This window comes from Physeter macrocephalus, chromosome 11 (assembly GCF_002837175.3).
Source record: "Physeter macrocephalus isolate SW-GA chromosome 11, ASM283717v5, whole genome shotgun sequence".
In the NCBI taxonomy this organism is placed as follows: Eukaryota; Metazoa; Chordata; class Mammalia; order Artiodactyla; family Physeteridae; genus Physeter; species Physeter macrocephalus.
Window position 1 is genome coordinate 35,343,720 of NC_041224.1, and position 23,583 is coordinate 35,367,302.

The following is a 23,583-nucleotide window of genomic DNA, read 5'->3' on the forward strand; positions in this document are numbered from 1 at the left end:
ATTTTTAGATGCTAAAATTTCTTCCTGTGTGTTTTGGAACCTGAGATAGCCCTGAGGCTCAGTCAGTGTGCTTTGTCTGGCAGCCACCTGGGCAGGGGAGACGTGGAACTCCCTCCACCTCTGCCCCTCGCTCTTACCTTAGGAATGTGTGTTTTCTGATTGAGTACACTTCTAAGGAAATATCAAGGATCTTACCAAGAGAGACACATAATTTTGAACAGATTACTCCCTGCATTTGTTTCTCCCTTTATGTAGTTACATGTGGAATATTGGAGGAAATTATAGCATGGAGAATTAAATTTATCCAAACTATAAAAGGTTGCGTTACTCAGGTCCGTTAAGTCTCAGTGTAACCTAAATATAGCTTCTCAGTGTGTGACATTTCAGTAATTTCTAAATTGGCACATAGATAAGTTCCTAGAGTATCCAGGAATTTTCTGTAAATATGAAAAAAAAATTTTGAAAGAAAGCGGTGGCAAAATAATAAAATAAGAAAAAGAGAATTAAAATATTTTACTCCTGTGGCAAAAGCAAAAGAAGTAAAAAGTCAGAATTGGCAGTGTTCAACCTTTTGTTGAGGCCATCAGAAGCCTACAAATAAGAAAATATTGTGTGTATGTCTCTGTTTTAAGGAATTTAGGGTCAAATAAACCACCAACTTGTAGTACCTCTGGTCCCTCAAGGTGAAGTACTTGGATAGAGTCTGTAGAAACCTCTTTTGCCCAAAGGGTAGAAGAAAGACAAGCGGTTAAAGACCATGAAGAGGCTGTCACAAGTGGATGGTACTTCTGCTTTGTGGTTTTTGGAATGAAATCCTGCATCCTTGTTGGTCCATCCTGACAGCATGACAGGGACACCGCACGTGCATCTCCCATCAGGCTGGCTTAGCATACCATGCGGTCCCCGTCCAGGTGGTTTTTCCTCCTATGGCTCTGCTTGTTGTTATTCACACTTAAAACACTGACAATGAGGGCTCAAGACGTTCCCCATCCTGAGATGCTAAGGCCTGAGATGTGCACATTTGTGACACAAGAAGATGGACGTGCCGTGTGACGGCTCCCTGCAGCTCAGACAGAACAGGGCCTGCACATCATTAAGGCCCCTCTCTCCACAATGACAGAGAACCAGAAGGTGTTTATTCAGAACCTCTGTGCATGTCATGTTCTTAAGACAATTGGAAAGGAAAGGATCAACACCTCTAAAATATTTTATCATTATCGAAAGTCAAGGAGCATAATTTAGAGTAACCAGGAGAATTAAAGCAACACTTTGAAACTTCAAGAGGCATATTTGTAAAAGGTACTAGAGTAACATAGGAATTAGTAAGCTACATAGAAATGGAGAAACTGAAGAGAAACTATTAATACATTTCTAGATTAAGAAATAAGAACAAAGCATAATAGATAACATTGTTGTATATTCAGAATCAAAATTTGTATATTCAGGAAATTAAAGAGACTTCTACATGAGCTGTTCTCTTATTTTTGTAGCTCCAGATGTATAGGTAAGGTCTGTGTCACCCTTTGTAATGGGCACATCTGTGATGTTATCACATTCGGGTTTCATCTGCATGTGTTGGGGGTGTATTGTCACTAGCCAGACATTCATAGAAGTTATTGCCATTTCCAAACTCTCTTAGAATTCATCAGCATGAATGCCGCTTTTGGTGTGTGAGGTTTGTATCAGCAAGGAAATTCTCATCAGGTTTCTTGCATCTGATCCTGGTAAGCAGATAGATGTGACCCCCATGTGCTTGATGCATAGTTAGCCTGGAGCCTGGCAGCTGATGTCTGGACCTAGATTCTGGTGTTCTAGGGAATTTGTTCAGAGGGCTGCATAGCCACCGTTGTGATAAATTACCCTCATTTTATTTATGTATAATCATCCACAGTATCAAAGAATTCTTTTATAATCTCTTTATCAATACTTTTCAGACATTTACAGTCTTAAAATATTAACTACACACCGAGGATGGTGATATTAGCAAAGCCTGCACACTTGGGGCTGGGGTCTCCCTCCTATACCCTCACCTCCCCTCCTGGCTGGGGCATCCCTGCAGCTAGAGCTTCATGATTTGAAGGCAGGGTCAGTGAATTTTTCCAGGAAAGGACCAGAGAGTGGATATTAGGCTTTGTGGGCCATGCAGTCCCTGTGGCCGCTGCTGAATTCCGCTGGCTCAAGAGCAGAAAACAGTGCGTGAACCATAGGCATGGCTGTGCCCCCGCAAAACTTCATTTATAAACGCAGCTGACAGACCACCCTGTGAGCCATAGTTTGCCAACTCCTGTTTTAGAGAGTTTTAAGCCACGCTATTGAAAAAGTAAGCAGGAAAAGAAAATTTGCATTAGGTAAAACAAGACTGATGAGACTCTTCCATCAATTACTGCGTGTTTCTTGCGGCTCTTTGGGTGATACAGTACTAAAAGAGAGAGGGATCTCTCACGGGCCGACATGACTGTGGGAATTTTTAGTTAGGTCCTAGGTCTGGCTTCTAATCCTGCATTGTCTTGCTCAGTTCGTAAGAAAGCTGAGATCTGCACAGATACTGAAATTGAGTGAATGTTACCATGGATCTTTTTCTGTCCCCTTGTCGAACATCTTTAACCACTGATCCTTTTCCAGCTGAGATGTTCCCATGTCTTTCTCCATTCATTTTTTGCTATGTTTCGTTTTCTGGGGAAGAAAGCTCCTTCTTTCCAAGGCTCATCTTTTCATTCTGGATTCTGGCTCCTCCCAAATCTGCTAGCTCAGCTCTTTTCTCTTTTGTATCTTAGCTTCCCCCATTGGTGAACCGGAGCTTTGGCTGTGATGATCACTCATTCCCTCCTCTCCCGGCCTGCACCACACCCTGGTTCTCCTTCCCCCTCTGTCCTTTCCTCTCCTCTGGTGGCTCCTCTCCCCACCCTGTCTCTCTGTGTTCTTGCCCATTTCATCCACTCCCACAGTTTTCGAGGCCATCTGCTCTTTCACGACCTTCAGATCTGTACTTCCTTCACCCGTCCACATTTCAGAGTGCCTCTTGACCCTGCACCTCAGCCCTGCACTGTGTCCCCAGGTCGGCTCGTCTGACAAGGTCCTGCACTCCCAGGAGCGGACTCCAGACCTCGCCGTCCTTGTCTCCTCCTTCCACAGACCAGCAGAGTCCCTGTTGGGTAGTGTTTGGCTACCCTGTGTCTTGCAGGCCTCCTTCCTCTCCATTACTGCTGCCAGGACCCTGCATCCAGGCACCTCATCTCCCATCTCAGTGCTGCAGCCCCTTCCAGCCTCATATCTGTCCCGTTCATATTGTCCTTGTTGCCCTGTTGATATTGTTAGGGCACAGATCTGCTCTGGTTTCTTGTCTCCAAAAATGCTTTGGGATTTTTGCCACTTGAAACTGATTTTGTTTATTTGGATTTTATACTTAGAATCAAAGTAATGATTTTTGACCCACAAGTATCCTAACCCTTCATCCAGTGCCTGCTCCATGCTGCAGGAATACCTTGGAGCCTGCTGTTCACACGTTGGTGCACACAACCAACCAAACAGAAAGATGTCTATTCAGTTCTTCTCTTTCTCCCAGTGTTCAAATGCAGTCGTTTACACTTAATGCCATGAGTTTCACAGATTCTTTCTTGGAACTCATGAGAGGAAAGGATTCCCACGCAAGGGGAGAAATGGCAGAGCGGGAGCCTTTGGGCCTGAGAGTGAGGATCGCAGTGTCACCGTCACTGCAGAATGTCACAGTGTAGTGTCGCTGTGCCCTCAGACTTGGTGAGGAGCGAGTAGCAGCGCTCTTGTTCCACAGGTGAGAAGACCCAGGCTTAGGAAGGTGGATGTGATGCCAAGGGCACCCAGCTAGTGAGTGGTCAGCAGGAGCCAGACTCCTATCTGTCGGGTGTAGGAGCACCTGCTCGTGACACTCCAGTCTTGCTCCCTCCTCAGTGTCTGTGTTCCAGCTTGGCCCTGCTTGTTAAAAACAGAACAAGAGCTCCTTGCAGACAGAAATGCAGTTAAACTTTGCATAAACAGTAAAAGTTCCAGCATCTCCATCACAGTCCTCCTGGGTCTGTGGTCTGTACAGGCTTGTGATGATTGGAGCCCTTCAGCATGAATTTGAATTTGCAGATATAAAAGTCAAGAAGCTATTGTCTGAAGTTAAAGATTTCTGTTCTGATATTAGAACATCCCGAGATTTGTCTAACGGTAACTATCCCATCTTTATGGATTTTTGTGGCATAAATGTGGGAGGGAGGCCGTTCCAGTTCTGAGAACCTGTGTAATGCTTCTAAAGTCAACCTCTGAGAGCCTTGGCTGAGAGAAATGTTTGAATATAGAACCACTGAGCCTTTTCTAACTATCTCCAGGTTTAGTCTGCAAATTTGAAAAGCAACTGTGAATCGCCATTAGCAGTATCACACACACTCTCACAGGTAACCAGAGTATACTGTTCTGTCCCTGAGTGATTATTAAAGGATTAAGGAGATAAATCCTCACTTATATTGTCATGCATCAATATGACACATGGGTGAGACACCAGTAGAGCTTTCCTGTTGGGGGCTTCTGTCAGAGCCAGGGAGGTTGGACATTCCTGGGGAAACCAAGGAGGAAGTCCTGCTCTTCTCATGAGCTGCGTGTGGAAGATGGGTCGGTGCAGTTGGGCAGCTGAGCAGCATCTCCAGCAGCCAAGCTGGATGCTCTGCCGTGAGGCCAGCTCCTTCCCTCAGCATCGTTGCAGATGCCTTTCACCACCTGTCACCTCCATATTTTCATTGAGGAACCTGGTTTTCTGCTGCCATGTGGAGGGCACAGCCATGTCATCTTAGGAAGCCAGGGAAGCTGGGTGAACGGGTGGTCTGAGGGCCTGTATCGCTTTCTGCTCAGTGACTGTGGAGGTTGGGTGGACTGTAGGAGACACGGGAGGGGGCCTTGTTGATGGATGGAAGGCTGGTTCCCTCTGAACTCGTCTCTCCTTATCTATCGTCAGTTAGTGGACCACGAGCACGTTGCTTTCTACATGTGAAAACCAGATTTCCTCTTTTTCTTCTCTTAATTTAGAAGTTATTTGGGGACTGAAAAATAACAGGCTGGGAGGTAGGATCTCTGACCACTGATCCCTGAGGTTCCCAGTCATATAGTTAGAATTAAAGAAAGCTGCTTTTCAGTGGTGTGAGAACCAGAAGCATGTTATCTCTAGTCGTCAAGTGCTCCAGTGTATTCACTCTTATGTTCATTCATTCTTTGAACTTTCACTCCAACATTTGCTGAGTGCAAACGACATGAGCTGGGTGTTGTACAGCTTCAGCATCTGAGTAGGACACAGGAGCTGGACTGAGCTGGATGCCTGCAAGAGCAGGAGATGAGGAAGGAGTTAGTTCAAGGAAGCAGGGAATTTCCAACGCAGAGCTGAGCAGGAAGACCAGCTAGTAACCTGAAATGGTCATGGCCCAAACAGCTGCCCAAAACGGGTGGATAGTTGGCAAGAGTAACAGACTAAAATCCGGAGTGGGAGGGGGATGCAGTGATATGGGACCCCTGGTACTGATGGCTCCAAAACAGCAGATACTGTCATGGAAGACGGGTGAATTACACTTCCCTCCCACCTGCCCCTTGTGCCTTGATTCCAGATTCTTAAGGAACCCATGTCAGCTCCTGGGAGCAAAAGCCATAGAGGGGTGAATGAGACGGGACCCACCTGTCAGATAGCAGATGCAAAGGTGTCACAGTAGCTCTGGGGCAGTCACAGTGGAGGTGACACCTGATAGGTGGCTGGAAGGTTGGCCGCCATTTTTCTGTTGATTTTGAAGGTATTGGGAAATTGATCTAAGGAACAGTGGGTCATCTGGCTCAGAAGATATGAACCCGCTCTGATGAGAGTTCTTAATCTTCGAAATGCACCTGTTGCATATGGACCTGATTGGCCACATGCCTGGGGCTGATGAGCACTTTAGACCTTTGACCCTGCACCTTCAACCAGACCCTACTTTTTCTGACCCGTCAGCAAGTGTTTCTTGACCATCTGTTACATACAAAGATCTTTTCAATACTCGCAAAAGATAGGTAACAGAGTTAAATACTTGGAGTCCTGATGTTTATTAAAATAAAATAGGGCACCATGTATCACTGCGATGGAAGAATGTTCTCTGGCTTCCTAATAGAAGCCCGCTGCTGGGCTTATAATCCTACAATGACGGCATATGTGGGGAGTTTGAAAGGGAGGGGGAGAGGAGCTAACATAAATTTGGAAAGCACTTTGAAGTCATGCAGCTGTCACTGTTCCTATTTTTTAATCACCAGATGTATCGGAATGGTTATTTTTCCCAACTTCAAAGTGGAAGTGAGTACGTCTGCTGCCCAACACAAAGACTCATTGGCTGCCACCAATGATGCAGCTACAGCGTAACATAAACACAAGTAAACCTGAGTAAAATGGAACACAGTGAACTTACATTTTAGCTGCTTTTGTTTTATGTGGCTAATTTGAAATGTTGCTCATCATACATTGGCATCTATTATATTTTTATTTGAAATATGGGGCCCCAGGGAGTTAACTGCTCAGCCATGGAGAATTAGATCATTTTGAAACATGAAATAAAGTCTGTTTGGCAAAAGCACAGGTAGAGGAGATGAGAAGAATGAATGCAGTGTTTGAAATATTAAAGAGGTCATTTGAATGGTCCTCTTCTCTCCCTCTTGCTCTTCCCCTCAGTGATCTGATAAAGCATCCCAGCCGCACCCTCCTCCCTCTCACAGGTACTCTTTTTCTGGGCTAAGATCTAAGAAATTGCCCTTAAGGGTGTGTGTCATTTGGCTCAGGCAGCCATAACAAAGCACCTTAAACACGGCTTAAACAAAGGACATTCAGTGGCTCACAATCCTGGAGGCTGTAAGTCTGAGCTCACGATGTTGGCAGTTTTTCCTGAGGCCTCTTTCCTGGGCGTGTAGACAGCCATCTCCTCTGGGCATCTCTGTCCTCATCTCTTCTTATAAGGCACCAGTCAGATTGAATTAGGGCCCATCCTAGTGGCTTTGTTTTGCCTTAATCATCTCTTTAAAGACCTCCATCTCCAAACACAGTCACCTTCTGAGGTCCTGGAGATTAGGACTCCAATATGTGAATTTTGAGGAGACGTAGTTCAGTCCATAACAGGCTGGACACTCCTGGAACAGGGAGATGAGAAATGGGGAGCTGGACTCTCTGCTGATGGCCTGTGTTTAGGGGCTGATGCCGATTATTATCTTCACAGAGATCTCCAGGCTCAGACCCTGAAAGAGTAGTTGTTGGTGCAGAGAGCTGCCCATGTGTTCCTCTCCTGGCATGTCTTTCTGTATGCCTGGTGACGCCAATGCTTGTATCTGTTTATCTACGTAATCCCCACTGTAACTCAGAGGTAGGCATTGTCATTGTCACCCCCTTTTACAGGATGGGGAACCGAGGCATAGGAAGGTCAGTAACCGGTCCCAGGTGATCAGCTCTGAGACGTGGACCAGCAGTTGGGCAACTGCTGGCGGCCCGGCCCTCAGCCCCCGTGCACATTTCCACACACTTACTGGTCAGTGTGCCTAGGACTGAGGATCTCTCGAGTCCAAGCACCTGCATTAGTCACGCTGGTTGCTATGTTTGAAGCTTGCTTAGGAATTCAGATTAATATTCCTTGGCCTCAAGTCTCACTCAGTGTAATGTCCCTTAACATACGCAGGCTCACTGACACAGAAGTCAGTCTTTACTTCTGACGGATTGGGTACTTGCCAATCTGCCTACTTGTTAAAATTACCTGCACCTTCAAATGAGTACCCGTGGGCTTCTCGAGGTCGTTTCTAGACTTTGCAGAACGGCTAAAATTTGAGTCCCTGATGTGTATGTTCCCAGAGGAGTCGACAGGCCACGCCCCGGCTTCTAGTTTAGCGCAGTCTGTAAACAGCGTCCTTTATGTGGTCTCTTCGGTGCTCTGTTTTTCCTCATTCTTGTGCTTTATGTTAGTGATTTCACAGTTTAAACTGGCCCTCACTTGTAGTGCCAAGGTGGGCAGTGTACAGAGGAGAAAGGCCTTCCAGTACCTGCTCCCCTTTTAACATCATAAAATACTGTGTTTCTATCACATGGAACTATAGAATCTTGACAAGTTTCTATCTAGTAAGGATTAACAAATCAAAATTAATAGTATAATACTCATTATTAGAACTTAGTATATATAAAATGACATGGACATTCTCATTTGACATGCTCTCCTTAATGTCTTATTTAATAAACACAAAATCATGCTTTCCCCATTTAACCATTTAAGTGCTTAACTTTATCATCAAATAATGTTATGGGGAAGGCCTGCTCTTATGTTTCATTGTGCAGAACACGGCACCCCATACACATTAGATGTAAACAGGTGTTTTTTGAATGACTGGACTGTTCAGTATTATTCATGCTAAAACAAATAATAAAATAGCTACTATTTCCTAAATGTTCACCTTCTATCAAGAAATGTTCTAAGTACTTTACATATGTTAACTCATTTAATCTACCCAACAAGGAGGTAGTTGCCATTATTCCCATTTGATGGATGAAGAAACCAAGGTGTAGAGATCAGGATGTTTCCAAAGTCTCAAGAATTTGCAGAACTGGGATTCAAACCCCAGGCTCTCTCTGCATCTAAAGCTTGAGCTCTTAACTGCCTCTACTATGACTGACAAGAAAATTACTCTTTTATGAACACATAACTTACAGTGTCTTTTTCCTTTGGCCAGTTGAAGACATTATTTTAATTAAAGTGCTACAGTGATTCATTGATGTGGCACCTGTAATGATGTTATTATTGTGAAGATCATCTTTATGCTGAGGTTTTTGTAGTAGTTTTTGATTCAGAATCTTTTTCTCTTCTTAGGATGTGGCATTTTTGAAACCTTATTGCTTACGTAGCCTTCAGAATAACAGTATCATGATAACCAGAAAACTTAAAATTTGCTTCTTTACAGAAAATCACTCTGCACCTCCCGATGTAACCACTTACACCTCAGAACACTCAATACAAGTAGAAAGGCCGCAGGGCTCTACGACGTCAAGAACAGCCCCGAAGTATGGCAATGCCGAGCTCATGGAGACTGGCGACGGTATGTCTTCCAGCAAGTTTTTCCTCCTATGTAAATTCTAAGTTCTGCTAATGTGCTTTCTGTGCCCTGACTGTATGTGTTTCTTCTAGTGACACAGTCGGCTCATTGACTCATCAGGTTCTTTATGAGCCTCCCTAGAAGTTGGCATAGTTACAGGAAGTGCAGACTATCTCCAGGGGGGCCAAGAGTTATTCCTTGTAGGAAAAATGTCAACGTTGTAGGAATTTTGTCATGAGAAGAAAAAGATTTGATAAAATTCTGATGTTTTTGCTAATGAATAATGTTGATTCCACAATTAGAAAATTAGTGCAGGTGTTAAGACTGTGAGTGGTTACTTGGAAGGGCAAGATGGAGCTAAACGCAACCAAAATACTGCAAAATAATGGACAGAGATGGGCAGAATGGTGCTTTAGACTTTGGAAGAAAGACGGTCCTTTTTCCTCCATGTTGGAAAAAGTATTGGTGATTTGATAAATACAGCCATTCGGGTTCTCTCTTACTCCTTCAATCTTTCATCTTGGTATGCTCTAACATATTCCTGTTACCCATCCTAAAGTGACAGACTTGAACATGAACTTCATGCTTTATTCTGCTTTCCTTGACCTTCCAGAGTCATGAAAGTTAGACTGGAACCCGATGATGATATAAAGTGTTATTTTCTTGGAAGATGGCCAAAATAGCCTCTGTGTGCCATCCATCCCACTATGCTTGTGTCCGTGACACTGTGACTCGGGGGTGATGAGGAGGCCTGGACCCAGCCTCTAACAGGCAGATGCCTTTTCACTGTGGTCAGAGCCCAAGGTCGCTGGGTTCTGAGTTCTCTGTTAGTACATTTGAAGTCACTCCAGTTTCCAGTATGATTGGTTTCCCTGGAATGTTTCTCAGTATCAAGGTTTGCTTTAGTCCTCTACTAAGTTCATTGTTTATTGAATTGGTCATTACTGTTATTCTTGTCATCACCATTTTAGTAACTTTGTTGTCTTTGAAGTTCATCATCTTCACCTGCTCCCCCAGGTAAATTCATCTATTGTCCAGTCCAGTGCTGTGATGGTGTCTCGTACCAGAACCACATGGGGCACTTGTTGGAAAACAGATTCTGGGCCACACCCGAGACCTAACACATCAGAAGCTCTGGACTGGGTCCTAGGATGATTTGTGTGTGTTCTAAATTAAGCTGGAGCACCAGTGGCCTTGTGAAATGATCTCTGATTCATCCAAACCAGATTAACTGGGACTATTTAATGGGGAAATTTTGTGTTTAGATACTGAGAATTCTGGGTTGTATATTTTTATGTATTTTCAAGATTGTAAAATATTTAATGTCTCAATTCTGCAAGTGCCCATAGAGAATTTTGAGACTATCTATTAAAATGGTTTTTATTTGATAGAAAAATTTCCTTGAATTCTGTCATACTCGTTCCAAAAGCTGAGTTCTGTTCTTGTGACACTGTGCTGTGGAGGAAGGGCTTTGCCTCGGTCGGTATGGGAAAGACCCTCTCTGGTCGTGGTTCTTCTGTCTGAGAGCTGTGAAGGTTCCAGGCCTTCGTATTTACCAGGTTCAGGTTTCCAAGCACCTTTCAGCAGGAATGAAATCTGTCTGCAGAGAGTGCATGTGATCCAGTTACGGATTCAGCATCTTGGTGCTCCATTTTTTCATTTATTTGGGTTATGTAAAATTTTTTTAATTTCATGCCTTTTTCATTGATCATTTCACTTATTCAGTTTTGAAAACGATGTCACATTTATTGTCATGAGAAATGTATTATAAGGTTGGGTCTGTTTTTCTCAGTACACGTGGATAAATATATGTAAGTTCTGTATTATATCAGAAACTGAATTTAGAGACTTTTAATTGCTGTGCTTCTAGAATGCATTGCCTAAATGTTCACTCAGGAGAGTGGGTCTGAAAGGCATATAGGAGGGACTTGGCCATTACCTGCAAGAGGACAAGGCCTGCCAGCGGCACTTGTAGAACCTGAGTCCCCTTACTTTCAGGGGCGGCAGCTGGAGGCCAAGCACAGGTGGTCTCAGGGGAGATTGGGACTTGGGGAGGGTCTCACTGCTTAATCAGCTCTCTGACCCCCAAGTACACAGGGGACCCTGAGACGGTATTAATAAGGAGATGACAGACCGTGTTTTAGGAATAGAGGCGGGACCGAGCCCAGTCTATTGTCTGGAGTTTTTCCCAAGGTCACCAGAGCAGGACAGTTCACAGTGTAAAAGGGAATCATTTCTGCTACATCTTTATCCTCTCTCGAGGCTTCCTAGCAAGGTCACATGCTAAGTCCGTCCACCTCGGAATGTTCTCGTTGAGCAGCAGTTGTCTTAGGTGACACTGAGGGGCTCCCAGCCCTGAGATGGGGCAGGGTGTGCTGTCACAGCTGTTTTTACTGTGGCTGCTTGTTTACGCTGGTTCATGCTCACAGTCAGTCCACCTGCCCCATGGTTCTGTTTTTCAGGAGTGCCTGTAAGTAGCCGGGTATCAGCAAAAATCCAGCAGCTTGTCAATACCCTCAAACGACCCAAACGACCACCATTGCGGGAATTCTTCGTCGATGACTTTGAAGAACTGCTGGAAGGTGAAAGAGCCCGTTCCTACCCGCTTGTCCAGTGTTTCTGTGACCCTGTATAGTGTTTTTCTACCAAGGCTGTTTGACTTTTTAAGAACAGTAATCTTGGTGTTCCTGGGAAGACAGGGATCCTGCCTAGAAACTGTAGGTACTATTCCCCAAGGTCCCTTTAAAGATACGCCAGTCCTGGCACAGTTGGGTTGATACCATTTGTGTGTCACTCTCAGCAGAATGCGATTTTGTCCCGTGAGCCAGGCCTCTTTCTAAGGACTCCTTGAGGCTACAGGAATGCTGGTATTGACAAATCATAGACAACCTGAGCTTGCAGCAGTGTGTTCTCTCTGAATCGGCTTTAGAGGGAGGAATGCAGAGTGAGCCGTGGCAGATCTCACCTTCCTGCCTGCCTCTCGTGACAGCTTCAGGAGCTGGTGTTCTTAACCCCTGAACAGTCCTGAGCCTTTTAACACAAACAACTTAAAATTGAAACAAAGTACTGCTTGTTGTATCAAACCCAAACTGCTTATTTTCTTGCTCTTTATACCACAAGTAAGACATAGCTGATTTCTAGGCAGCAGGTGGAAATTGTGAATCATCAACTATAAGAGAAGCCTTTCCCAGAAGTGAGAATAATCTCTCAGATTCTTACCTATCTAAAGAGTTGGGCAAATTGTTTTTATTATGGGGCGTTTATTTTTGTTGTACTTAAGAAAATATGTGCTGTGCTAGTTATTCCTAGTAGCTGTAGCAAATTCAAATTTACATCTCAGTATTTAAGGGAAAAATATAATCCAGCAAGGTTTGAGCTCTTTGGAGTCTATAATTACTAGTGTATGTAGATAACCAATGTTTTAAACATGGCTATTGCAATCCTAGACTCTAGGCATGTTAAAATGCATAGTTTTACTTGTCAGTTTGTAAGTGCATTCAGGTGTCCCTAAGTTCCACACCCTGACATTGCCTTGGAAATTGTAAGAATTAAGTGCTTTTGTTACATCCATGAGGCTCATGTGCTGGTCATGGCTCTAATTCTAGAAAAACACCTGTGCATGTTTCCTGTCCTCTAATAAATTTCTAACTCAAGTGTAAGTCTTCTAGCTTCCTTAAAAGGAATAAAAAAGTGATTGTGCTAATATGGATGTGTTTTTCTTGAAAACCTTTTGTGTTCAAATGTATTTAGTTCAACAACCAGATCCAAACCAGCCAAAGCCAGAGGGAGCCCAAATGTTGGCGATGCGTGGGGAACAGCTGGGTGTGGTTACAAATTGGCCCCCATCTTTAGAAGCAGCGTTACAGCGATGGGGGACCATCTCACCAAAGGCCCCGTGCTTGACCACGATGGACACGAATGGGAAACCTCTGTACATCCTCACTTACGGTAATCCTGTGAGGCTTATCCACCTTTTGTTTGCTTGTGCCTGCACACAACTGTCACTTTCAGGGTGGCCGATTCATATTTGTGTTGCCTTATGTTTCTAATACAGAAATAAATGGAACCTGAAAGGAAATATTATAGGAAAATGATTTGGTTTGAATATGAAAAGTTACTATTTGTTCAGTGTTTTTGAGTAAAAACTAGAAAGTGATATAAAAAATTAGTGATTATAACTCTAATAAGATGTTAGATTTTACCTCTTGGAATGTATATTAAATAATGCTTTCAAGAAGGATTGGTAGTTAAAGAATGTGTATCAGAACTCGTTGACATGTGTCACTCAGAAGAAACAGAATCTGTTTCCAAAGTGCTTTTTCAGAAAGCAAGAGAAACAAACTGTTCTTTAATTCTTTATTCAGTACCATTAATGCAGTCCATAAACTTGGAAATAGTTAACTGTACCAGAGAGATTCCTTTCTCTTTGCTCCAAGGATAAGAGGCAGAGAAAGGAAATTTTCAGGTCATTTTCACACTCTCTGCTACAGCTTTGCAAAGAAACAAGCTTCATAACAAAAATACCAAAATGGCTTATATTATGTCTGCGTGTGTGAGGTTAGATTACCTTTTTTTAACTTTCAGTTTTGTTTTTTTGATGATAATGCTCTTCTAATTGCAGGTAGGAAAGAAAGTGTTTTCTCCATTAACAATGGAGGTCAAGAGCCAGCTGTTAAGTATTATAGCCCAGGCTTTTAGTGGGTGTGGGGCCTGTGAGGCACCCACTGTGCTTCAGTCATTATCCTGTGCATCTCATGGAAGAAAATGGAATTTAGGAGCATATGTTTTCATAGTCTCTTTTTTTTTTTTTCTTGCTTTGTTGGGAAATTCTGAGTGGATAAAGGGTATTTCACCCATCATGAGGCATAAGATTCATTTTTTTAAAGTTATACTCTTGGAAATAGATTTTAGTCAGTCAAAAAGACAGGGGACTTTCCTGTCTGACCTTCATCTCTTGCCAGATTCAGCCATGGAGCTGATTGTGTACTGTTTTCCAAGCATCATTTATTGAAAGACTGTCCTTTCCCCTTTCTTGGCTCCTTTGTCATAAATTAGTTGACATACATGCGTGGGTTTATTTTTGGGCTATTCTGTTTCATTGATCTGTGTATCTGTTTTTGTGCCAGTATCATACAGTTTTTCATTACTGGTAGTTTTGTAATGTCAGGGAGTATGATGTCTCTAGCTTTTTCTTTCTCAGGATGGGTTTGGCTATTTGGAGTCCTTCATGTTTTCATACAAATTTTAGAATTGTTTGTTCTATTTCTGTGAAAAATGCCATTGGAATTTTGATAAGGATTGCATTGAATCTATAGATTGCTTTGGGTAGTACAGACATTTTAACAATATTAATTCTTCTGATCCACAGGCAGAGAATATCTATTTATTTGTGTCATCTTTAACTTCTTTCACTAAAGTCATAATTTTTAATGTACAGGTCTTTTACCTCCTTGATTAAATTCATTCCTAGGTATTTTACTCCTTTTGATGCAGTTGTAATTGGGATTGTTTTCTTGATTTCTCTGATAGATTATTATTAGTGTATGGACAGAACAGTTTTCTGTGTATTGATTTTGTATCTGCTACTTTACTGAATTCATTTATTACTCTGTTTTTCTGTATAATCTTTAAGTTTGTCTATATATAATGCTATGTTATCTGCAAGTAGTGACAGTTTTTCTTCTTCCTTTCCAGTTTGGATGCTTTTTATTTCTTTTTCTTGCCTTATTATTCTGGCTAGGATTTACAATGCTATGTTGAATAAGCATGGCAAAAGTGTCTTGTTCCTGAATCTTAGAGGAAAAGCTTCCAGCTTTTTACTGTTGAGTATGCTGTTAGCTCTGAGCTTGTAAACATATGACTTTTATTTTGTTGAAAATTTTTATCATAAATGGATGTTGAATTTTGTCAAATGTTTTTTCTGCATCTGCTGAGATGATCATATGATTTTTATCCTTCATTATGTTATTAATGTGCTGTGTCACATTCATTGATTTGCGGATGTTGAACCATCCTTGCATCTCTGGAATAAATCCCACTTGATCATGGTGTATGAGCATTTTAACATACTATTAAATTTGGTTTGCTAATATTTTGTTGAAGATTTGTGCATCTGTGTTCTTCAGGCCTGTAATTTTCTTTTCTCATGGTGTCCTTATCTTGTTTTGATATCAGGGTAATGCAGGCCTTGTAAAATGAGTTTGGAAATGTTTTCTCATCTTTTGTTTTTTGGAAGAACTTGAGAAGGATTGGTATTAATTCTTCTTTGAATGTTTGGTAGAATACACCAGTGAAGCTATGTAGTCCTGGACTTTTGTTTGTGGAGAGGGTTTTGGTTACTGATTCAATCTCCTTACTAGTAAACGGTCTGTTTAGATTTTCTGTTTTTTCATCATTCAGTCTTGGAAGGTTGTATGTTTCTAGGAATTTATTTCTTCGAGGTTGTCCAGTTTGTTGGTATGTAATTGTTCATAGTAATCTCTTATGATCATTTGTATTTCTTTAATACCAATTGTAATGTCTCTCATTTCTGATTTTATTTATGAGTCCTCTTTTTTCCCTGGGTGAGTCTAGCCAAAGGTTTATTAATTTTGTTTATCTTTTTAAAGAACCAGCTGTTGATTTCATTGATCTTTTCTTTGTCTTTTTAATCTCTATTTCATTTATTTCCACTCTGATCTTTGTCATGTTCTTCCTTTTACTAACTTTGGGCCTCATTTGTTCTTCTTTTTCTAGTTACTTGAGATGTAAAGTTAGGTTGAGATTTTTCTTGTTTCTCAAGATAGACGTTTATCTGTGAACTTCCCTCTTAGAATTGCTTTTGCTGTATCCCATAAGTTTTTGTATGTTATATTTTCATTTTCATTTGTCTCAAGGTGTTTTTTACTTCCTCCTTTGATTTCTTTGTTTCATTGGTTGTTGGATAGCATGTTTTTTAATCTCCACATACATGTAAATTTATCAGTTCTCATAATTGATTTCTAGTTTAATAACATTGTGGTCAGAAAAGATGCTCAATATGATTTCAGTCTTCTTAAATTTAAGACTCGTTTTTGTGGCCTAAGATATGATCTATCCTGGAGAATGTTCCATATGAGCTTGAGAAGGATGTGTATTCTGCTGCTTTTCGATAGAATGTTCTTTATATATCTATTAAATCTATCTGGTGTAATGTATAATTTAAGGCTGATGTTTCCTTATTGATTTTCCGTCTGGCCGGTCTGTTCATTGATGTAAATGGGGTATTAAAATCCCCCACTGTTATTACATTGCTGTTGTTTCCCTCTTTATGTCTGTTAATGTTTGCTTTATATATTTAGGTGCTTCTATATTGGGTGCATAAATATAAACAAATGTTATATTTGCTTGTTGGATTTACCCTTTATCATTACGTAATATGCTTTGTCTCGTTACAGTCTTTGTTTTAAAGTTGATTTTATCTGTTATAAGTATAGCTACCCCAGCTTTCTTTTGGTTTCCATTTACATGGAATATCTTTTTCTATCTGTTCACTTTCATTTTGTGTGTGTCTTTATACTTGAAGTGAGTCTATTGTAGAAGTATGTAGATGAGTCTTGTGTTGTTGGGTTTTTTTAAATTCATTCACCCGCTGTGCCTTTTGATTGGAGAATTTAGTCTGTTTACATTTAAAGTGGTTATTCATAGGTATGACCTTATTGCCATTTTGTTAATTGCTTTCTGGCTCTTTTGTAGTTCCTCTGTTCCTTTAGTCTTCTCTTACTCTCTTCCTTTGTGGTTTGATGACTTTCTTTAGTGGTGTGCTTAGATTCCTTTCACATTTTTTGTGTACCTACTATAGGTTTTTGCTTGATGGTTACCATGAGTCTTACATATAACATATTTATAATAGTCTGTTTTAAGTTGATTAAAAACTTAAGTTTGAGTACATTCTCAAGCCCTACATTTTTAGTCTCCCCCTGTTTTATGTTTTTGATGTCACATTTTACATCTTTTTATCTTGTGTATTCCTGAACTAACTGTTGTAGTTATTTTTACTACTTTTGTCTTTCAACCTAATACTAGGTTTATAAGTGATTAATCTACTACCTTTACTAAATATTTACCTTTACCAGTGAGACACATATTTTCTTGTTACAAATTAGTGCCCTTTCTTTTCAGCTTAAATAAGTTCCTTTAACACTTTTTTTGTAAGGCTGCTTTAGTGGTGATGAACTCCTTTAGCTTTTTGCTTGTCTGGAAAACTTTTATCTGTCCTTCAATTCTGAATGATAACTTTGCCCGGGAGAGTATTCTTGGTTGGAAATTTTTTTTCTTTCTCCTTTCTAAATCAGTCAAGAACTGTTTTATCTTCTTTAATTTAAATCATCAATTTACTCTTTATTTTTTTCTATTTGAAAAATATTTCTAGAACTTGCCAAAAGTGTGTTGTTTCCTTTTTCAAACTCTCTGTTGTAAATTGGCTTTTGTATGAATTTATGATGATCTCGACTTTAATATTCCAAACTGAGAATGAAGTTGAAACTTTAACAGAATATAATGATGCTAATTGTTTGATTGTAATTGATTTTTTCGTTTACAGTGCGTTGATTTTTTTTTTCACTTACAACAAGTTGATTGTAATTGTTTATTCAACTATAATAATTTCCTAACATTGTTCACATTAAATAAATCTGAAGGCACAAAATATTTGTGATTTCTTTAGGAAAAAAATAACTCCCTGCATTATTTCCAATGGCTAGTGAGTATTTGGGGCAAAAATATAATCATCAAATAATTGTAAAGTAGCCAGTCTTGAGGAGGTGGAGTTAAGGAAGGTGGAGGAGGGGCATGAATAAAACATCACACCTAGTAGTTACTCTCAGTGATCAAGAAGTAGGCTAAAATGTATACTGCGATTTTGTTTTTTATAGCTTGCTTTATTATGATGTTAATAAAACAAAGAAACATTTGTTGAGCACATACTATGAGCCAGGAATGTCCTAGGAATTATAGGAATCAGAGATAATGGAAAAATCCTCCTTGTCCCCTAATCACTAAGAAAGAGACAAATTGATAAATCCATTGATAGGAAAACAGTAAGAACCCTAGTTTGGGTTGCTGCAAAATCCAATATGAAATAAAACAAATTCAGATATTTTTCATTTCATAATTTCATAATTTAATTTCATAATTAAAGTGTATATTAATTTAGCTTTTACATTTAAAATAGGAAAAAGATTAGAACAGTGATTGCATTTATAGGAAATAGTTCAAATTGTTGTTATCTTTATTATACTATTATTGCATTAATACAATTTCTAACACCTTGACTGCTTCTAAAAGCTTATAGAAGCTAAAGTTGTAAAAGGCCTTTGTGTGTCCAAGAATTCATGTTAGATTTTAAAGTCATTTTGGTTTGATCTCAGACTGTTTGCAATCACCTGGGTATGCTGAGGAAATGTCTGGCACTGGGATGAAGGCAGGGATTTGAATCTGCAAGTTCTTCAAAACTGGTCATTTTTCTCATGTTTTTTTAATCTTTGTAATCCTGCTTTGTGGTGATATTTTCTAGAGTTCAAAACTTTAAAATAATTCAAAAATTTTACCATAATCTTTATCTAAATTCAGGGATTAGGATTCCAAAATCCTAAAAGTTAGGAAAAGTTGAAGTTGAGAAACTTAGGATGTGGGGAAGGAGAGGGATCAGGCCCTACAAAGCCTGTCTTAAGTGCCCTTTAGATTCATTTCAGTCACACAAGACAGGACTCATTAATAGAGGAAGTAGGTGTCATTTTGCACAACATAAATTAGCATTAACTCCCTAATGCCATGGTCGCTGCCCCATTTTACTCCCTAGAAATCCTCCCTACTTCTGTGATGGTAGTTGAATTCTCTCTGGCTTTGCTCTAGGTTCTTAGCATCCTAGGTGTATTTGTATTTAATACCTTATTCCAGTGTTCAGGCTTCTCAGATTTTGTAAGTCAGATTTGCTGGCTTTTGTTTCCCATCTTGATTCCAGGGACGCGGAATAACTTGAAAGGCTTAAAGTGAAAAAGTAATACTCTCTATATAGGTTAATGTGCACACATATACACAACAGAAGATGCATGTGTACAATTAATTGTGTCTTTATAATTTGTATTGATAGGCAAACTGTGGACAAGAAGTATGAAGGTTGCTTACAACATTCTGCATAAATTAGGTACAAAACAAGAACCTATGGTGCGACCTGGAGATAGGGTAAGTGCAATTTAAATTATCACATCTGCAAGACATGTGGTCTGAGGTGGAGAAGACACCCACTGTTTTAAAGTTGCAAAGTTCAGTGCCTCCATACTACTAAATCAGGCTTTCTTAACATTTACTGTGAACCAGAAGCAGTTATTCAGCAGGATTAATCTTCACAGTAACTCAGCGAGTTTAACTATAGTAGTTCTCATGTTTTATCCATGAGGATATTAGGACTTGAGAGGGTAAGAATCACATCAGATGAAGGCACATAGCTAGAAGGTGGTATAGCCAGTGCTCATATCCATTTCTGTCCAACTGCAAAACCTGTGTTCCTAACCCGTGACATATGTGGTCTCCTAGTTTGGAATGTACTTGCACTGTCTCCCTGAGTAGGCAGGACAGTTGTGTTTAGAACTTTTTTATATTAGTCAGTGATATCGAAAATCCTGGCAGCAAACTGCTGGTATGTTCCTTTCCTAGTCTTAAATTTCTTGATATAGGCTACTGTCTTTCATTGAAAAGCACAATTTTATTCTTACTGCAATCTGCTAAGTTACTGAGAAACAGATATTAGTATTTCCTTTTTAATGTTACACCCAGAGCAGTTAATAATCTTGCCCAAGCTTTACACCCCAATTAAGATGTGGGGCTGAGAGTAGAACCTAGTTTTCTTACCTTAAATGGAGTGATTTTTTTTCCATATGTTGCTGTGTACCTCAGAATGCCCCAAGACTGGGTTACCCACCTGCACCCAAAGGACTCCAAATAAATTTTATAAAAATATCATTGTAGAACACCATAAACCAACAAGAATACAAGCTATGATTTACTTAAGAGATATTATAAAAACATGGGCCCATTATGGGGAATTTTTAATAAGATTGCTGCAGCCCCAGGATTCTGTGGTAGGCTATGATTCTTTCCAGTTTAATGAACAAGTTTGACCTTTAGCTTTTAAAAGTCAATTATAGGTCTCACACTTCCTCATTATAAAACTTAACTGTAAAGCTACAGCAATCAAAGCTGTGTGGTATTAACACAAAGACAGATATAGACCAAAGGAATAGAATAGAAAGCCCAGAAATAAATCCTTACATGTAGGGTCAAGGGACTTTCAAGAAGGATGCTAAGACGTTAAATGGGGGAAAGGATAGTCTACTCAACAAATGGTGCTCGGAAAATTGGATATCTATAAGCAAAACCCCAAAATTGAACCTTTATACCATATATTAAAAAATTAACTCAAAATGGATTAAAGACCTAAACTCTTAGAATAAAACATAGGGGAAATGTTTCATGACGTAGGATTTGGCAATGATTTCTTGGATATGGCACCAAAAGCACAGGGAACAAAAAAATTGATAAATTGCACTTCATCAAAATTTTAAAATTCTGGGCTTCCCTGGTGGCGCAGTGGTTCAGAATCCGCCTGCCAATGCAGGGGACCACGGGTTCAAGCCCTGGTCTGGGAAGATCTCAGATGCCACGGAGCAACTAAGCCCGTGTGCCACAACTACTGAGCCTGTGTGCCACAACTACTGAAGCCCGTGAGCCTAGAGCCCGTGCTCTGCAACAAGGGAAACCACCGCAATGAGAAGCTCGCGCACCACAGCAGAGTAGCCCCTGCTTGCTACAACTAAAGCCCACGCACAGCAACGAAGACCCAACGCAGCCAATAATAAATAAATAAGATAAATGAATAAAATTTAAAACTTCTGTGTACCAAAGGACACTTTTGAGAGTGCAAAAGAAACATACAGAATGGGAGAAAATGTTTACAAATCATATATCTGATAAAAGATTAGTATCCAGAATATATAAAGAAGTTCTACAACTCAACAACAACAACCAAAACAAAAAGTTTACAAAACAGGCAAAGGACTTGAATAGACCTTTTTCCAGGGAAGATTTACAAATAGCCAAATAAGCCCATGAATCACTGATCAGTAGGGAAATATACGTCAAAACCACATGAGCTACCACTTCACACTCATTAGGATGGCTGCTATCAGAAACAGAAAATAGTAGGTGATGACAAGAATGTGAAGAAATTGGAACCCTTGTGCATTGCTGGTAGGAATATACAGTGGTGTAGCCACTGTGGAAAGCAGTACTATGGTGGTTCCTTAAAAAATTAAACATCTGATCTGATAATTCCACTTCAATTTCAAAAGAATTGAAAGCAAGGGCTTGAAGAGATATATCTACACCAATGTTCATAGCAGCACTATTCACGAAAACCAAAAGGAGGAAGCAACTCAAGCATCCATGGTCGGGTGAATGAATAAACAGAAGGTGGTATATTCGTACGGCGTAATACTATTCAGCCTTAAAAAGGAAGGAAATTCTGACACATTCTACAACATGGATGGACCTTGAGGACATTATGCTCAGTAAAATAAGCCAGTCACAAAAGGATAAATATTGTATGGTTCCATTTATATGAGGTACTTAGAGTACTTAAATTCCTAGAGACAGAAGAATGATGGTTACCAGGGGCTGTGGGAAGCGGGAAATGGGGAGTTATTGTTTAATAAGGACAGAGTTACAGTTTAGGAAAATGAAAATGTTCTGGAAATGGATGGTTGATGATGGTTTTACAACAGTGTGAATGTACTTAATGCCACTGAACTGTATACTTGAAAATGGTCAAGATGGTAAACTTTGTTGTATTTATTTTATCATTATAAAAAAAAGTCAGTTGTAATATATCTCCCTTATCTGTAATTTGGTTAATAGTCTTAGTAGTTTTTTAAAAAAAGTCTTTGGCCTTCAGACTCTTGAAGTTCCTTTACAATAGCAATTACAAAATAAACCATCTCTGTTCTGCTAAGAAGTTAGTAGGAATGTGGGGGGCAAGTTTTGATAGAACAAAATATGTAAAAAGATTTTCTTTAGCAGGGGGTGGTTTGAATTGTATGAGGTGGGACTACTTTTCTAAATTATTCCTTTAAAAAGTTTTCATATGGCTGTGGCACCTGGCATGTGCGTATAAATACTTATTAAATAAGCATATGTGACTGTAGTATTCAATTGATAATAACCTTCTGTCACAATAAACAGGATTCTTTACCTCTTTGAAAATCATTTTTAATTAAATATAATTTTCTGAGGATAATGAACATTCTGTCCTTAGCATAAAAATTATAGATGCTTTTCATGTGGGTGACCCTATTAATGCACTTTGGGGAGTACTGCTTGGGCTTTGAAAAGGCATTTATGTGCCTAAGCTGAATAGGTTTTCAGGTTATTGTAGTGGGAGCTGTGTAACAAACAAAGATGCATCATATGTGAAGCCTGCCTTCAGAGAGCTTGCAGAGTTAAAAAAATAAAATAAAGACGTTGATAATTGGCTACCTGTAAATTGGAAAATGATACAGGTCCCCAAAAAAGGTGGTGAGAGATACAGCTGAACTCTTTGGGAAGGACAGAGAATATTCTCATTTTAGGAGCTTCTGGAATCTGAGAAGACTTCTTGAGGAGAAAAGGCAAGCCCGTGGCTCTTGGTCAGGTTGTAGGACAGAGTGTGGAAAGGAGCTGAGGGGGGATTGTGTGGAATGTGGACAGAACCAGCCGGGCACTGGGACAGCAGGGCTGTTACAGGAAGACCAGCGGAGGAGAGTGGAGGAAGGAGGTGTGGTCTGTTGACGATCTGTGCATAGTTAAGTGCGATGAAATATCAGAGAATACATAGGGAATTGAATGAAAAGAAACCGTGTGGGTTTATGAAAATGAAGCATCTGTATATTTGTACAGTATTGCACTGGAATCACTGTGCAGTCACCAAAAAACAGGACTTGTGACTGATTGAGATATAAAAGGAAAGTTTGGTGAGAATGATACAAATACAGACTTCCCTTCCTTAAAACAAATTTTTTAAAAATTCAATTTTGATTCTAAAAGAGCCTTTAGCTATTTGACCATTTTCTACTTGTTACTTTTATATTTTTGAGAGCATATAATGCACAATTTTATATTCTGCTTTTATTCACTTTACATTAATATAACATTTCATCCTGTTTTAACGCAACTCTGCAAGGTTATATAATATGGCATTATCAGCATGAACTTTAGTGATCGAGCAGTGGGAATTTTAAATCCTGGATCAAGTTGCCCTTCCTGGGAACAGAGCTGGGATAGGAGCCAGACCAGAAGCTCCTCTTGGAAATATGTTGATCCACAGTCTGGCTCTGGAAGCAGCACCTTCTTTCTCTCGGTTCTATGCTCTTGAAGACTCCTGCGTGCAGAATAGGTTAGTCCTAGGAGGACTAACAAGTCCAAATTTAACTAGTCCTCTATATGAGTGGGTGCAGC

The 23,583-nt window shown here is 40.1% G+C and overlaps 1 protein-coding gene across 4 annotated transcripts in view; it reads left to right on the forward strand.

The window, feature by feature from the left end:
* Positions 1-23,583, forward strand: part of DIP2C (disco interacting protein 2 homolog C) — a 340,053-nt gene that overhangs the window by 235,026 nt on the left and 81,444 nt on the right. For all 4 annotated transcript variants that reach the window (XM_028494871.2, XM_028494872.2, XM_055087862.1 and 1 more), the window contains 4 exons: positions 8,947-9,081; positions 11,541-11,660; positions 12,829-13,026; positions 19,187-19,278. In XM_028494871.2, coding sequence (XP_028350672.1) covers positions 8,947-9,081; positions 11,541-11,660; positions 12,829-13,026; positions 19,187-19,278 — 545 coding nt within the window. The remainder of the gene's footprint in view (positions 1-8,946; positions 9,082-11,540; positions 11,661-12,828; positions 13,027-19,186; positions 19,279-23,583) is intronic.